The sequence below is a fragment of the Vipera ursinii genome (genome assembly GCF_947247035.1).
Source record: "Vipera ursinii genome assembly, chromosome: 2".
Classification (NCBI taxonomy): domain Eukaryota; kingdom Metazoa; phylum Chordata; class Lepidosauria; order Squamata; family Viperidae; genus Vipera; species Vipera ursinii.
The window spans coordinates 153,075,297-153,093,172 of record NC_139513.1 but is presented as its reverse complement, the minus strand read 5'-3'; the positions used below and the strand labels follow the sequence as shown (position 1 = coordinate 153,093,172).

At 40.8% G+C, this 17,876-nt stretch overlaps 1 protein-coding gene across 2 annotated transcripts; it reads right to left on the bottom strand.

Annotated features, from left to right (window-relative positions):
• Nucleotides 1–3,996: 3,996 nt before the first annotated feature.
• Nucleotides 3,997–15,787, bottom strand: ETAA1 (ETAA1 activator of ATR kinase). Of its 2 annotated transcripts, none has more exons than XM_083357098.1 (6): nt 15,573–15,787; nt 14,183–14,320; nt 13,098–13,174; nt 9,980–10,098; nt 5,633–7,506; nt 3,997–4,757 (listed from the first exon to the last, which is right to left on the bottom strand). In XM_083357098.1, the coding sequence occupies exons 1-6, from the start codon at nt 15,718–15,720 to the stop codon at nt 4,645–4,647; spliced, it is 2,469 nt and encodes an 822-aa protein (XP_083213224.1). In that variant the 5' UTR covers nt 15,721–15,787; the 3' UTR covers nt 3,997–4,644. The 2 variants fall into 2 exon arrangements, with proteins under 2 accessions (XP_083213224.1, XP_083213225.1); XM_083357099.1 differs by having other exon boundaries at nt 14,286–14,320; nt 15,573–15,678.
• Between the last annotated feature and the right edge of the window lie 2,089 nt (nt 15,788–17,876).

The window sequence follows — 17,876 nt, the reverse complement described above, 5'->3', positions numbered from 1 at the left end:
GAATGGATTCTCTGCCAATATGCAAAAACAAATAATTATTGATTGGCCATGTATGGAATGGATGCCTGTTTCTGCTCTGACTGCAGGGGCTGACACTTTATCAGTTCCCAGTGCACTTCCCGGTATTTGAGTGGTTGCCACAAAGAGGAGGGGATCAACTTATTCACCAGAGGGCAGGACAAGACACAATGAATGGAAACTAAACAAGGAGAGAATCAACCTGGAATTAAGGAGAAACTTCCTAACAGTGAGGACAATTAACCAGTGGAACGGCTTGCCTTCAGAAATTGTGGGTGCTTCATCACTGGAGGTTTTTAAGGAGAGACTGGACAGTCGCTTGTTTGAAATGGTACAGGTCTCCGGCTTGAGCAGGGGTTTGGATTAGACCTCCAAGGTCCCTTCTAGCTCTATTCTGGTTCTTAAAAAATGGGTCTGAAGTGGTTCAAGTGAGTTAGCATTGGGACTATTTTTGCCTTGAATACTTTTAGTATAGAGGTCAAGGTTAAACTATTTGTAATTAAATAGTTTAATAAAGTTGCTGTACATACCAGCATCCCGGGATATTCAGAATATTCCACCTCTTTCCATGGGGGGTGAGCTTTTACCCCCATAGATAGGGCTCGCAACTTGGGAGTCCTCCTAGATTCGCGGCTTACTTTGGAAGACCATATAGTGGCTGTGACTAGGGGGGCCTTCGCCCAGGTTCGCCTGTTGCGCCAGTTGCGGCCCTATCTAGACCGGGATGCCCTGTGTACGGTCACTCATACGCTCGTGACCTCTCGTCTGGACTACTGCAACGCTCTCTACATGGGGCTTCCCTTGAAGACCACTCGGAGGCTCCAACTGGTACAGAATGCAGCCGCGAGAGTTGTCTTGGGAGTTTCCCGATACTCCCATGTTACACCTCTGCTCCGCGAGCTGCATTGGCTACCAGTTGTCTTCCGAGTGAGATTCAAGATTTTGGTTATGGTTTTCAAGGCCCTACATGGCATGGGTCCGGAGTACCTCAGAGATCACCTGCTGCTGGCGTCAACTTCCCTCCACCCTGTGCGCTCCCACAGAGAGGGCCTCCTCAGGGTGCCACCGGTCAGAGAATGTCGGCTGGTGGCCCCCAGGGGGAGGGCCTTCTCTGTGGGCGCCCCGGACTTATGGAATCAGTTGCCGGTTGAGCTCCGGACGGCGCCTGACCTTCACTCCTTCCGACGTGATCTGAAGACCTATTTATTTGAACAAGCCGGCCTGGCCTGATGGGGGATGTGTTGGGGTTTTTATTGCGGGTTTTTTATACTATTATTTATTGTTTTAGCTCGGGCTCCTATTTAATTCTCTTTTAACTTTTGTATTTTGTATTTTATATGTGCCCTGTTCACCGCCCTGAGTTTATATATAAAAATGGACGTGGTGGCTCAGTGGGTTAGGACGCTGAGCTTGTCGACCAGATGGTCGGCAGTTTGGCGGGTCGAATCCCGAGTGCCGCATAGCAGAGTGAGCGCCTGTTACTCGTCCCAGCTTCTGTCAACCTAGCAGTTCGAAAGCACGTAAAAATGCAAGTAGAAAAATAGGGACCACTACAGTGGGAAGGTAACAGCGTTCCGTGCGCCTTTGGCGTCCAGTCATGCCGGCCACATGACCACGGAGACGTCCTCGGACAAGCGCTGGCTCTTTGGCTTTGAAACGGAGATGAGCACCAGCCCCTAGAGTCGGAAACGACTAGCATGCATGTGTGGGGGAACCTTTACCTTGTTTATATATCTTTTAATACTTGTCTCAGCCCTTGCAGAACTTCTTTTAAAATCATTTATCCATGACCTTATGTTGGTAAAAACCATTCTTAAAGAAATTTGCTTATTCAATAGGTTCCCCATTTATTTGCCAATTACATTTCATGTCTTTTTGGAAATGTCATCACTTTTTATTTAGTCTTATTGATGTTTAAAAAATTAAGAACAGTCATTTTGTTATTTTTCACAATAGATTTCTCAGGCTTATTTGACTGTGCCAATGGAACCATATCATCAGCATATAAAAGGATATTATTGAATTTATTATGGATTTTTGGCATATGAATATCTGAAGCATACAGGAATGCTGGAATAACATTGACATATAGGTTAAAAAGAATCGAGGCTAGAATACAACCCTAACAGGATTATGGGTAGGTATACTTTCAGTTACAGAACCATTTACACCGGTATGGACTTTCAAACGGGTGTTTGAGTACAGGGACTTAACCAAGAGTAAATGTTTGAGTTCCATATTTAAGTTAGCCAATTTCTTCCACAAAATATTTGTTTATAGGATCAAAAGCTGCAATGAGATCTATAAAGGTAGTAAGCAGTTTCTTGTCATTAGTTAGTTGTTTTGTTATAAGATGGTGTAAAATAAAACAATTGTCTATTGTGGAACACTTTCATATAAATTCAGCTTATTCCTCCACTAAGAGATCTATTTTCAGTCTCCTATTTTGTCAAAAGATGTTTTGCATATATTTTATCCACAATTCCAATAAGGCTTATTAACCTATTAATTTTTTGGGTCACCCTCATCTCCCTTTTTATATATAGGGACTATTATGGCAACATATGATTGGGATAAAACCTTTTACTTATATATGGGAGAACAGCCCTGCTAACAATGGTGCCCACCAATCAATATATGTCTTGAAAAGTTCTGGAAGTAGAAAATCTTCTCCAGATGCCTTATTATATTTCAGGTAATGAATTTGATTTCTGATACTAACATTGGAGGACAAAAAATAGCAGTAATTTGCTTACAATGGGAGGCCCTGGTTAGGTTTAATAAATAGATTTGCATAAAAATCCTCCAAAATTGAAGGTGCAGCATGAATATTGAATTGGAATACACCTGGTGTAATATTCTAGAAGAAAATTAAATTTGTCCCCTTTGCTGAAAATTCCAGATCTAACCATATTTTAGCCATGTATGAAGCTTTTTTAGAGGCATGTTTTTAAAGTATTAACAGAGGGATAGAATCAAGATCACGTGAAGTACTAATACCACTTTACAATGCCTTGGTAAGGCCACACCTGGAATACCGCATCCAGTCTTGGTCACGATGTAAAACAGATGTCGAGACTCTAAAAGAGTACAGAGAAGAACAACAAAGATGATTGGGGGACTGGGGGCTAAAACATATAGGGAACGGTTGCTGGAATTGGGTATGTGTAGATTAACGAAGAGAAGGGTGAGGGCTGACATGATAGCAGTTCCAATATCTCAGGGGCTGCCACAAAGAAGAGGGAGGCAAGCTATTCTCTAAAGCACCTGAAAGCAGGACAAGAAGCAACAGATGGAAACTAGTCAAGGAGAGAAGCAACCTAGAACTAAGGAGAAACTTCCTGACAGTTAGAACAATTAACCAGTGGAACAACCTGCCTCCAGAAGTGGTGAATGCTCCAACACTGGAAGTTTTTAAGAAGAGACTGGCCAGCCATTTGTCTGAAATGGTATAGGGTTTCCTGCCTGACCAGGGGGTTGGACTAGATGACCTCCAAGGTCCCTTCCAACTTATTATTATTAGTAGTAGAATGTCCCTGGGGCTGGTATTATGTATAAGATATAGTACTTGCTGTAATCATATAATAATCTAGAAGAAATAGTTTCCTTATAACATTTCCTCACAATAAACATCCTAATGTGTGAGAAACTGGAGCTACTTTTGTAAATCAGAAGATGTGCATTGCTTTTAAGTCAATAGTGTGTGAAACTCAATCCTCAACTATGTGTCTTATAATGCAGAAAGACCACATTTTTTTTTCTTATGGAAGATGACTAGGCCCCATAACAGAAGTACTAGGGACCAATTATCATCTCCCTGACCACTGGTCAAGCCAGAATGGAATCTGCATAGAACAGCTTAGGAAGTCACCAACACACTGATGCATACTTCCAACAGAGAGCAGATCACTTTCACTTCTGTGAAGAGGTAAGAATACTACGTTGGTTAGGTTCTAATGACAGATTAGAGAAGAGTATAATCAGTTTAATCACAATATACAGCATGTACATAATTTACAATGATAAATAAATGGTAGAAAACTTTCACATGCTTTACTACAGAAGCAGTCCTTTGAAATGTAGTGATAAAACAAAATTAAAACAGTGTGAGTTACATTCAAGGCCCGCTATTAAATGTTTACATTATTGGTACATACTGTAAAGCTTGGAATGTTGCCATTTACAACCTCAGAATAAACAAAATGTTTGTTACAAAATTTAAAGTATAATGTTCTGTGTGAAACGGGCTAAATGACCAGTATATAATTAAATTGGGATATTGGTCTTCTCAAACATTCCAAAGTAAGAATTGACACATTATGTTTCATGGGGAATAACAAATGCCAATTGCAGGGTTTAATCACAAAAGAATTGATATCAGTTAAATTAATATAGTATCCCAACTCCAAATAAACAATTTATAAAAATAAACAGTTGTAACCAATAGTTTCCAAAAAAAAGGAGGGAAGGAAGGAAATTCCAAAGCAATTAATACTGCCATTCTGTAGAAGAATAAAGACAGTGGTAGGTGAAGGAATTGGCAATACTCTTCAATATAGACCTATATTTTAGTGACAATGACTCCACTGCCCACCTGCCATTAATTCTTCTGTACTGAAAAAGTACTCAGGTAGGTGCAGCATTTTTGAACAATGCTTCCATTTTACACTTTCTTCGCTCAAGAGCTTCTTGCTTTTTCCGTGCAATTTCTTCTTGAGAACACCTCCCACTTTTATAGTCTGCAAAGAGAAGGCAAACAGTCTGATGTGGCCACATTTACACAGTACCTTATGTTCGGCTGATCAGGAGTAAGAGGAACTTTATTAATAATATGTTAGAATAATTCTTGCCCTCTAATTCTTGCAGAAACATCTACCAAGTAAAATGGGAGGGAGTTGCTTGTATCAAGGGCACTTTTAAAATCTTGCCCTCTTCAAGAACCAACTTACAGAGTCTAAGGGAGTGAAGCAGGAAGAGCAATTACCGTACTAAAATTTCAACTATTAGCTGTAAGTATAACTTGCACTGTCTCATTTCTAAACACGGATTTTGGCAACCTTGTTAAATAATTGTTACCATGCTGCAAACGATTTAAAAAAGGCAGAATGAAATTACTTCTAGCTAGATCCAAACATCAGAACAGATAACATCAATGTCAGGCAGATAAATCATAAACTAATACACCATGAAAAAAACAAAGGGGCTGTAGGGAGGAACTAGCTCCTATAGCACAAATAAACTTGAACCCACACTACTACAGGATTTCTGCATTTTCTTTCTTTTTTTCCAACATAAAGCCCAAATGATATCAAAATGCCCTTCCCTTATAAGAAATCATTATATTCATGCCCCTGTAGTGGGTGCGCCAGGGAATCTGACTGATCAATAGAGGAACAGAAATTCATTATGGATGAAAAACATACTTAATCTCATCTACCATGCCTTTATTCAGATACAGTACCTTATCTAGGGCAGAACAAACTTCAGATTTAACTAATGCTGCAGTTCCAGTGTGCATTCTATAAAGTTCCAGGGATTCCCAGAGGATTCCATGAGTGAAGATGGCTTATTTGTAAGAACTGTGTTACTTTGAGAAGAATCCAGCAACACCTACCTTTTTCTGATGGTGCACAATCAATGCTCTTAACAACTGGCTTGCCATTCATGACCTTCTGAAATGGAATGTTTGGTGCATTTTTGCTTTCCCACAACCCTTTGTTAGTTCCAGAAAGACTGCCTACATTCACATTTTTATGGTCCAAAACAAGAGCTTGGGAACAACTGGTCTTTTTGAATATATATTTGGATTTTTCAGAAGATAACTGATTGCAGTTAGTTTTTATTTTGCTCACATCGTGGCCGTTCTGCCATTGCCTATTATTAATATTTATCTTCGCACTGGACATAGTGGCTTGGCCAGTTCCACACGCAAAGCTGCCTTGATGCCCTGTAGACGTATTTGTAGAATTTTCATTCTTCCTTGTTGCAATGGGTGGATCCAACGAAAAAGTCTTCCTGCCTGAATTCTTCTCAGTCTGCAGGCAAACGGAAAGCCCTTGACTTGGTCCTGACTGACGAAGGCTCTGCTCCAGATTGGAAGTATTCTTTGCCATTGATTTCATTTTTCCAGTTTCCTTCATACCCATTTGGCTCTGTGTTTTCCTTTCTACATCATCACAAACCTGATAAAGCAAGTCGTCATCATCGTTACAGTGGGTGCCCCAAGAGGTATTGGATTCACAAAACAATTCTAGAACTTCATCTGAAAATTTGGGCTCGCTCCAATCATCAAATGAAAACATGCCTTTCTTTGACACAGATGTCTGTTGTGGACAATCAGAGCTTCTCTGGTTAACTGCTGTCTTTAGGTCATGGTGGTTTTTATCGGTAGAAACAACTGAGGCCTTGTAGCTTGTGCCATGCAGATGGCTTTTGAATTTCCCAGTTGACAGTTCAGCAAGATCAGAATATGAAATAAAAGTTCTTTTTTCAGAACTGGTATTTGTAGCATTTTTCAGGTGGGAAGGGCCATGAGGCACATTCCTGTTTCCAGATTTCACTGAAGTAAAATTATAGTCCAGAGTGTTGTTTTGCCTAGTTTTAGAAAATGAATCCACTTTGTTGGTTTTTAATGAGCTATCTTCGTGAAAAGGAATGATTTTGGTTTTTTCTGACTGAATGATTTGGTTTGACATGGAAACACACGACACTGGTATGGTACTGGAAGAATTAAAAACTCCAGCCTGGGCGATAGATGGCTTCTTGGAATTTACAGACCATTTTTTGGATTCTCCTTTTTCCTCAGAAATACAAGCTTCTTCTGCACTCTTCATCAATTCAGGCTCCTGACTAATTTGCATGAGAAGCGAATCATCAGGTAACATATCAGCATCCCAGTCATAGCTGTCGTCACTGAAAGTATTGTCAGGATTATTATTAGAAAGCTCTACACATGAAAGTGTTTGTACAGGGATTGTTTTAGATTTTTCAGTTAGAAGGCATTCTGAATACTGTTTAAGATTCATGGCACTTTGCCCTTGAGGTTTATCACTAACCAAAGGCTGCTCTGCCTCCGGCAAAGTACCCTTATCCTGCACAACAGAGATCAAGGAACAATTTAACACACCTTGGCTCAACCGGCCACTGCACTTTTGGGTAGAACAATCAAAAAGGTCATTTAGCACCCCTTCAGCATCTAGGTCTATGGATTTCTGGCTACTGCTCTTAGGACTGTTAGCTAGCTCAGTATTCTCCTTAATTATTCCATGGGACAAAGTAGAGTTAATTGCAAGATGTTCATTCATCAATTGCCACTGATCTTCTCTCTGGACCGTGATATGATGCTCAGTTGATAGTTTTGATGCTGACGAAACATGAATAGAATTTGGCTGCAAAAAGTTTTGTTCTTGGACTGCATCGATCAGATTTTTATCAAACTGCTTTGCTAACTTCATAAGTTCCTCTTCTCCATGTTTTAATTGATGAACTCTACATGAACAAGCAATGGGAAAAATATTACCAACATAAAGTATTTGGAAATGGCTTATCTATTTTATAATTATTGGAAGATGATCAATTGTTTCAAAATAAGATTCAACTCCTGCAAAAATTTAAATTTTAAAAAATTGTTCTTCATTTTTCAACAAAGAGCATACAAAGCGTTTTATATATAAATATCAGTAAAGAACAAAATTTATGCTTAAATACAAAGTATTTAACATAAATTGAAGCATTGTTTTTAAAAGGAAGTAAATGCCAGCAATACAACATATTCTAAAAAGCTGTCTGAAAGGTTTTAATGCTTGTCTAAGTTATGAATTTTAGCATTGCCCAGAACAGGATTAGTCTGAGGCTTCAGATTCAAAAGCTGAAGATGACCAGCCTGCAACCAAGAAACTAGCAGAAGAGAGCACATCTGAGGGGACACAGAGCAGACTGACCCAGCTGATGAAGACCTTGAATTTGGCAAAATCCCAAGGCCAGCAAAAAAAGTCCCAAATTAAAAGAAAACAGGTTGTTTATTTAAAAGTAAGAATTGAGACTCAGAAGATAATTAAACTGATAAAAGGGCTGTATAAAGGAAACTATGGCTTAAATCAGTGATGGTGAACCTTTTAGAAACCGAGTGCCAAAAATGCAACCACAAACCCACTTATGTATCGTCGTGTGCCAGGTGGGCGTGGCCCATTGGGTGGGTGTGGCTGCAGTGGTAACGGCAGACTGGGTGGGACTAAAAAGTTCAATCAATCAATTCCAACTTTGCGAATCTTCCCCCCCCCCAAGTAGTTGAAATTGATTACCGTATTTTCCGGCGTATAAGACGACTGGGCGTATAAGACGACCCCCTACATTTCCTGTTAAATTATAGGGTTTGGGCTATACTCGCCGTATAAGACTAATCCTTCTTCCAACGCACACCAAATAAAAATTAAAAAACATCAGAGTTTATTTTAATATGGTAATTTTAATTCAAATGCTTATGACATGCAGGTACTTAGTAGGAAAACTGTCACTTATAAACATAAGGCTGTTTGTCATCAAACATGTAAACATAAAACACTGCAAGTGGATTAAACTTTTCCTAATTCACTCTAAAGCTTTCCCGGCGCAGAGCCTTAAGTAACACCAGCTGCCTGCAATTAGTGCAGGTTCGCATCCCACCAGGCTCAAGGTTGACTCAGCCTCCCATCCTTCCGAGGTAGGTAAAATGAGGACCCAGACTGTTGGGGGCAATAAGCTGACTTTGTAATAATGTTGCTGGGGGGGGGGGCGAAAGCCCTAATAAGCAGGCATATACATAGAATGAAGGCTATTGCTAAGCACATTGATTTGTGCTTTAAATTGTAAGCCGCCCTGAGTCTTCGGAGAAGGGTGGGATATAAATGGGATTTTTTTAAAAAAAGACCAAATGGGAGATCGGCTCCAGGTTTTCCAGCCAGCCCGCCCAGTTCCTGAGTCAAATGTGTCCTTAGAGCTAAGCAGCTGCTCTGACTGCTGCATTCCCCACCTGCCTTTCAAGTTGGGATAGACTGCAGCTGCTCTTCAACTTTAGAAGGAAAGACTCCAGACCCTAGCCTGTAAAAAATCACGGACTGCAGCTTCTTCTCCAATTGGTCCCGCTTTCCCTGTGCAGACAAAATGGGAGATCCGCTCCAGCCCTGTCCCTAAAGTTTCAGCACCCAGCGTATAAGACGACCCCTGACTTTTGAGAAGATTTTCATGGGTTAAAAAGTCGTCTTATACGCCGGAAAATACGGTAATTAATTAAACCTTTTTTCCCCCACATGGTGACAGAGGCCTAAAGTGAAAAGGTTTTATAGGGCTGGGGCAACAGCGCTCGTACCCACAGAGAGGGCTCTGCATGGCACCTCTGGCACGCGTGCCATAGGTTCGCCACCACGGGCTTAAGTGTTCTTTGTGGCAATCAGTGTTCCACTCAACCCCCTCTTCACCCCTCTCTTGACGTTCCTTTGGACGTTCAGGATAACCCAGAAAAACTCTACATCTGGAACTGGAACCCTCTTAATTAATTTCTGATCTGGTGTTTTGCTCTCTGGACTATCTGAAAATTAAGCTTTTGTATTTAAGCAGAAAGTCTGCAGTTTGTAATGTGTTGATATCATTATAATTCAGCATTTATAACTGCAACAAGCATTTAGGTTTGCATCAGAAGCTGGTTGACACAGGTTATATTTTGATTTTTATCTCACTTTTACTTTGTTCAGCTCAAGACAACATATTTGATGCTCCTGCATCTTATTTTCTTTCCCAAACTACCCTGAGTTGAGAGAGGGTGATTGGCCCAAGGTCACTCAGTTTGCTTTCATGTCTAATAGAAGAGCTCATAGTCTCCAGCTTTCTAGCTCAGCACCTTTATCACCATGTTGAACTGTTCTCTGGTTTTCCTACATAGAAGTTTTGTGATGATTCCAAAAACTAAATAGCAAGTTTTGCAACATACCTCGCCATATTTATTTTTGTTCTAGATCGTACTTTTGTTATTCCAGGAGTACAAGGAATTGCATCTTCACCAATCCACAGCCCAAGAAGAGATCCTTCATAACAGGCAGGTTTTTCATCCTAAATAGTAAGAATACTATCAATTTGATTAAATGGACATACAGTACCTATCTAATTTACCTTGGTGTTATGAATTCTAAATGCATTTCTGAATTTTCCAATAGTGAGATTGTCCTCAGGGCAAATGACAAATCTGCATTATGATATTACAACACATGCTGCATTTTACATACTTGTATCAGATATTAGGATACATAATCATGGGATTTTTGCAAATATATCATTGCACATGTATAATGATTGTGGCATCATCATGTTCTCTAGTGGATACTATTTTCAAACATTTATATCCTGATCTTCTATCAGACCTAATCTCAGAGTAGCTGAGTGATTAGTTTTAATACAATTACATGAAATTAGCTGTTTTTATTATTCAAATGCTACAGGTTGGACAATGTAAAAAAAAGGATAGCCAGGTAGAGGGAGATTTCTATACAGAGAACAAAAGTTTAGCTACTTTTTTGGATAATCTTATTCCATTTGGGATAGAAATACTTGCCACAAGCCTGACATTCCTGGAAATTTGTTGGTTACCCTGGTTGCCCTGGACACGGATCTTACAGACCTTTTTGACTTGGAAAGAGGAATCATTTTGAAGGGCCACTTCATGATCTTCCTCCTCCATTGGCTCGCCCTTCAATCTATTTAAAGGCTGGGGAAAAGAGCGCCATGGGAAAAGCCAGTGCCCAGGAAACTTGTGCTTTGTGTCCAAGGAGATACCTCTTCCCGTTGCACCTAACCAACTGAATGAGCAGTCCACTCTGGCTATAAAAATGAAAATCCAAGGAGAAGCATCTTTTCAAAGACTCTCATACAGACTGAACGTATTTTCATCTCTTGACTCTCTCCATGATAGAAGCCAACTCCATCCAGTGCGCTCCCACAGAGAGGGCCTCCTCAGGGTGCCGCCGATCAAAGAATGCCGATTGGTGACACCCAGGGGGAGAGCGTTCTCTGTGGGCGTGCCAGACCTCTGGAACCGCTTACCGGTTGAGCTCCGGATGGCCCCCGACCTTCGCTCCTTCCGGCGCGATCTCAAAACTTTCTTTTTCGAACAAGCTGGCCTGGTCTGACGGGATGGGGTTGGGTTTTTATAAATAGTTTTAATTTTAATATGTATTAATTTTATGGGCATAATGTTTAATGGCTTTTTAATTTTTGTATTCTATTTTTATTGTGTATTGCCCTGTTCACCGCCCTGAGTCCTCCGGGAGAAGGGCGGTATACAAATTAAATTATTAAATTAAATTAAATTAAATTTCCAGCTGGCTAGCTTTCCTGGGGTACGGGGTCATCTTTTGGGGTCCCAGGAGATTAAAGTAATTGGATATGAGGGGGAGAACTTAGCAAGAGCTTTTGCTTCATCCATCAGACAGAAAATGACCCGAGTCATTGGGGAAAGAAATCTTCCATCCTTCTGCTTCATCTCCTCCAAGCCAGCAACCTTTGGTCCCAAAGGCAGTGGGGAATGACTTCAATACCTTTGCAGGAGGGGCACAGTCTGTTTCTCTTCCCTGAGATCAACAAGGAACAGAGCTCCCCAAATGTATTTCCTGGTGCCCAATACTCAATGGGCAGCTGAATACGGAATGTCAAAACAGGCAGGACAGGGACACTGCTAAGGTCTATAGCAGCATGGAAAGTCCACTGCCATGCTGGAACAGCATCAGCAAACCAGCATTCCATTTTTTAATGTTAGCACAAACTGGGAGAAGAGGAACATGGCAAGCACATTTGTACTACTACCCTGAGTTTGTATGGCTTATTTTCTGTATTCATATAATGAAAATTAAGTTCCAATGTGTTCAAAAGTTGTTTTTTTCCCTAAGGATTATCATCTTAAGGTAAAGCCAAATACCTCACATTCAGGAGGATCAGGATGTGAATGTTATCTGGTAATCTAAATTAGTAGTTTAAGCATATCCTTGGATAAATGAAGCAATTTGTAATTGCTTGTTTGCAGAGTCAAGAATCCAATTTGGGGCTTCTGCTGCTGAGAAGCTTGTGTGAAACCATAAAGTTTGCCTGAATGATGATGATGATGATGATAACTTTATTGTCACTTTGAATGTACACCAATCGGCATACATCAAAATGAAATTTCGTTGCATACAGCTCTCAAAGGGTCACCACCTCCGATATATACTCCTTGTTTGTGGCCCGCTCAAATTTCACATTGTCCATTTTAGTCTCTAGGGAGTGAATGATGGCAAACAGGACAGATGGAAATGGGGCTCTGTAAAAAATGGTAATTTGGTCAAACAATTTAACAAACACTATGGAGACTCTCAGTCATCCAGGTCTTGGTCTTCCCAAAGGTGCTTTTTAAAAAGACAACTGGACTTTTATTTTTTCTTGAAGATGTTTCACTTCTCATCCAAGAAGCTTCTTCAGTTTTGACTGATCCTTGAGGAATGGATTTATATTCCTTGCAGTCATCTGGTTGTTAGCACTTTGAAGGTCAGTCATTAGCTCTCTTGAGAGTAGCTAAGCCACTTGGTGGGTTTATCTGTGCCCTCAGGGTGACCTGAATCAGAATGCAAATGGGTGTGGAACCTTCTTGGAACTGCTGAAAGGACTGTACTGTAGACAGGAGCTAGGTGCTATCATATCCCTCCACCTCTTGAGAAAGGGCTGCCCAATTTTAACATGGATGGCCTCTTTCACCTCTTTCCCACCAGCAATCCCCTCTGTCCAGAATGTGGATTTTGCTTTGTTTTCAAAAGAGTGGCCTTTCTCTTTCAAATGCAGATGGACTGAAAGAAAGCATGGCACAGCATAGCAGAACAAACCAATCAGAACAAGATTTAGTAATCCATCTGCACTTGAAAGTTTTGGAAAAAAAAAAAACCTTTGGGACAGATCTAAATATTTTTTTTTCAAAATAGGTTGTTTATTTTTTTACTGGACATGCAGGCTGCTCTAATCAAAAGCAAATTCACATAAAAGAAAGTACGGAATGCCAAATTGGTAGAGTTGCATCTTAGAAAAATCATTACCTGAGGAGCAATTCGATTAACAATTTCTGAGATCTCAACTGTATGTCTACCAACTGTCAGTTTCTTTTGACTGTTGCCTAAAAAAAGAAGAAATTGCTGAATTGGAATAAGAAAGACAGCCCCTCTACCTTAAAAGCAGGCTAAGATTGGCTAATGTGTGAGCACGCTGTTTCCCATTGAAGAAATACATGAAACTCAAGGAGAATGACAAAAATAAGATGACAAATTAAATATTAAACACAACCACATTAAGGATAACAAATATTAACAACCAGACATCACAGTAACAGACACTTTGTCTTTTAGGTTCAACAGACAACAATAAAGGACCAAGCAAAAGGTAGAATAGCCACAATTTACTCCATAGTACTTCTCTATTTACCATATCAAATGCTGCTGTAAGGTCTATGAAAGCAGCAAACAGAGGTCTCCTCTTATAAAGAGGACTCCTGATAAACATGAGGGGCTGAGGAAACAAAATGATGGATCATTGAACAAATCAACCCAGAGAATTTTTGGTTTTTGCATTTTAATTATGTGTGCTACCCAGTCACCAATGTCAAGTGGGCAAGTATAAAACTTAAACAAGTACTACATACCATTACAAGCCCATTAGAGAAAGGACAAACACAAAACAGCAAAAAGGACAGTAAAAATTCAACAAGCAAGCAAGGCCTATTTCTATTTGGCAAATTAACAAGCTGGGGAGAATGCTTTGTAATGAGGTTCCACCACAAAGTTGACCCACTTCACACTGGAAAAAGGGAGCCCAAGAGTAAAGCAATGAAGTCTTTAAAAGGCTACACAAGCATATTTAACCTGATTTCCTTTTGGATAGCCTGGTCCTAGACAATAGCGTGGACATTATTAAATTATATACCGTTATACCTTGTTTTGAAAATGCTTTAATGGAAAATAGGCTCAAACATTTATAAATAAACTACCTCTTGCAGTTATTTTTCAATAGATATGAGTTACTATAGTTCAGCACTGTATATGGTTAGGATGTTCTAATCTAGGGTTTGTAAACACACATTTTGAAAGATAAATTTACTTAGAAAAAATTTAAATTTAACAATAATTACCTAGTTTATATGTTGTAGGTGACTGAGGATCCCAAAAGATCTCTTGTTGCATGTCAATTTCATTTGTAGGAGAACTGAAAGTAGGCAACCGTGATCTGCTCACCTGAGTTCTCTTTGGTGTTTTATACAAAGATCTTTCTATGGAAAAACATAAAACAAGCAAAGCACCCATTCAAAATGGACATGTATATATGAGCTTTGGTAAAATGAAACTACGAAAGTTATGAGAAATTATCTAGGCAATTGGTGGCCAAAATTGCTCCCAAGTGTTTGGAGTTCCATGCCAGCTAAGCAAGTCCTAATGAGAAAGGCTTGTCCAGCTACCTACACTGAGTTAAAGGGGACAGGATTTTGTGTGACATCAGCTCCCTCACCTGCAATCTGGATCCCTATCCCTCCTGATTAATGAAAGCTTCCATTACTATCCCTGGGAGGCCAGATTATGCATTCTAATTTGTTTAATCCAGCAATTCTGGATTAACCTGTTTGAAACATCCCTTTCTTGGGAGAGTGTTAAAAAGGTGGTGGAGCTGCAATTGCAGATAATCCTAGAGGAAATGGATTATCTAAGCCCATTTCATTCACCTTTCAGGCCTGGGCATGGCCCTAAAGTATTAATCTTACTTATGGATAACTTCTGGCAAAACCAAGGATACTGCGATTCTCCTGGAGTTGCTTGATTTCTCAGAGGTCTTTGATACCATTTATCACGCTATCCTTTCAGATTGGCTTTGAGGGTTGGAAACAGAGAGCACTGTTTTGCTATAGTGGTTTTTTTTTCTCCTTACAGTGGAAGTGCTATCATTGATAGTGGAAGGTAGAAATCAAGTTGTTTGCTACAAAATCTCATGTTCCTGAAGAAGAAACTGAACGAAAAAAACCTTCAGTTTGTAGTTCATACAGCGATATAATATTCTTGGAGATCTTGCAGACCCACAGGATAAGAACTTTATTTTTTCTGAAGCTGTAATAAATGCATAAATGTTTTAAGTGCAATGCATTTAACTCCCTATCTAAAAGCCCTACTTGCGGATCCAGCAGGAAAAAGCATAAAGATCCTAGAAATAATGGGAAACAAATATTATAAATTAGGAAAGGATCCGTTAACAGAGAGGGGGAGAGGGACTTTGGATTTTAATATGGTACCCGATCCGCCACTATTCCGGTTAAGTCCAGATGCTTCCGATTACATCTCCCATCAGTCTCAGCTGGCATGGGACAGCGAGAGCTGCGTTCCAAACTCGCTACCATTCCTCGGGAATAAACCATGGAATCCAGTGCTTTTGCTCAGGATGAAGCTAAGGTGGTGCGCGGGCAGAGGAGCCACATCGCCCAAAGCTGGGCTGAAAGGTGCAAATACCAAGGACAAACGGCTCCGCTGGCTTCTCACCCTCTGCTCTGTTTTCGCTACAGGGACCCTCGCCACATTGGGCACTCTCAACAGCAGCCCTTCGTCTATTGCTCCGCCTTGCCGGGCTCGTTGCGATCAGCTTTTCAGTCCCCGTTACCGACGCCGCTTGCCGCCGCCTGTTTGCCATGGCAGAATCCAGCCGCTGCCTCCATACCCGTCTAAACCGCTCGCAACGTCGCCATCTTTCTCGGAGCCAAAACGTAGCCGCTGATTGGCCAAATCTGGTCCCGTGTAAGCGGGTGATTGGCCGTACTCACTTTAAGAAGAAGGAAAAAAAAAGAGGCGTGGTGTCTTAAATGCGCGCGGTTCGGTTTTAAGCAAAGTTGCGGCTTTCTAGTTTCTTTCCCGCTTGGATTGAAGGGAGAACGCTCCCTTAGAGAACGCTGTGAGCGATTAGGGGCTTTAAGAGAAACTTAGCTGTCAGATCAACTGCAGACGGGACTGGTTGTCAGCCGCGAGAACTTTGCGCTTGCAAAGTATCTTTCTTACATGAAAAACAAAACAAAACAGGAAGGCAACATCCTATATGCTCCGACTGACTGACGACAGACTGACGGCTGTTAAAGCGCTAACCATCGTTGCAAGCTAGTCTGCCGGACTAGAAGGGGGCACACGAACTTATGCGAACCTTTGTAAGCACCGTTACAGTATTGTTCAACTTTTTCAAACGACTTTATTCCACTAGGTAGGGCCTTTTTTGTGTGTGTGTGTAGATGGGAGTAGCTTTTAACTAAGTTTGAGAGATAAGATGATTTTCTAAACAGACAAATAAGGTGGCTTTTTAAACAGAACAGGGAGAAAGAGCAGCATATCCCAATTTTCTCCTTGCTTAAATTATCTCCCTTTTAACAATTAGAAGTACCTCCCTTCCCCGCCCCCATACACACCTCAAACTGGCTAGGGGGGCATTTGCACAGATTCGTCTTATATACCAATTGCGCCCCTTTTTGGACCGAGATGCCCTAGGCACAGTCACCCACGCACTCGTTACCTCCCGTATTGATTACTGTAATGCTCTCTACATGGGGCTGCCCTTGAAGACCACCCGGAGGCTTCAGCTGGTGCAGAATGCAGCTGCACGGGTTGTGATGGGAGCTCCCCGATACTCCCATATTACACCCCTCCTGCGTGAGCTGCATTGGCTACCAGTTGCCCTCCGGGTGAGATTTAAGGTGCTGGTACTTACCTTTAAAGCCCTACATGGCTTAGGCCCGGGATACTTGCAGGACCATCTACTGCCGGGAACAAATTCCCATCGTCCAGTACGCTCGCACAGAGAAGGCCTCCTCAGGGTACTGTCAGCTAGGCAATGTCGGCTGGCGACCCCCAGGGGGAGGGCCTTCTCTGTGGGAGCGCCAACCCTATGGAATCAGCTCCCCCCTGAGCTTCGGATGGCCCAAAACCTCCAATCCTTTCGCCGCGGCCTCAAAACACACCTGTTCCACCAGGCTGACCTAGACTGACAGGCATTTTAATTAATTTATATTTAGTATTTTTAATTCATTTTTTAAATTCTCTAATTTTAATTTATTGCACTGATATTCTCAATTTCATTTTTATCTTGATTTCTGTACTTATTATATGTTTTCTTGTTAGCCGCCCTGAGTCCTTCGGGAGATAGGGCGGGATATAAATCCCATCAATAAATAAATAAATAAATATTCCAGTTGTCATTCCTAGAACTCACCTACAATCAAAGTACAAAAGGAAAGTGGTTTTATGCCACCTTGACACCAATAAGAAATTCAGGACAGATAAAAGTCCAATTTGTAAACGATCTAGTCCCAACAATGCCTGGATGGGGAATCTAGTCCCAACAATCTCAGGATGGGGAATATTAATGTTCCAGGTCCAGGACATCTGAATGACATGTAAGGAAGGCATAAATGCTGCTGTAGGAGGAGCTTTCTCTGGATTGCAGGTGCTGGGTTGTGATTCTTGTTCTCTGAACATTATCCTGCCTGTAAAATATCATATGGGAAGCATTTTTAATTTAGTTTGTAAGTTCATAAATGATCTCTTATTATTTTTATATAATTGCACTATTTTGAAAAATCTTTGATAGCTGTTAACTGAGAAGAGGCATTTAAGATTTACAGATTAGGGGTGTTTGTGTATGTGTATACAGGTCATCCTTGCTTAACAACTGCTCTGCTATGATGGAATGAAAAAGTAAATTTCCGACATACTTGCACTTGTGACCGTCACAATATCCCTGTGGTCATGTGATCGAGATTTAGGTGCTTTGCAACCAGCCCGCCCTTACAATAGTTGCAACATCCT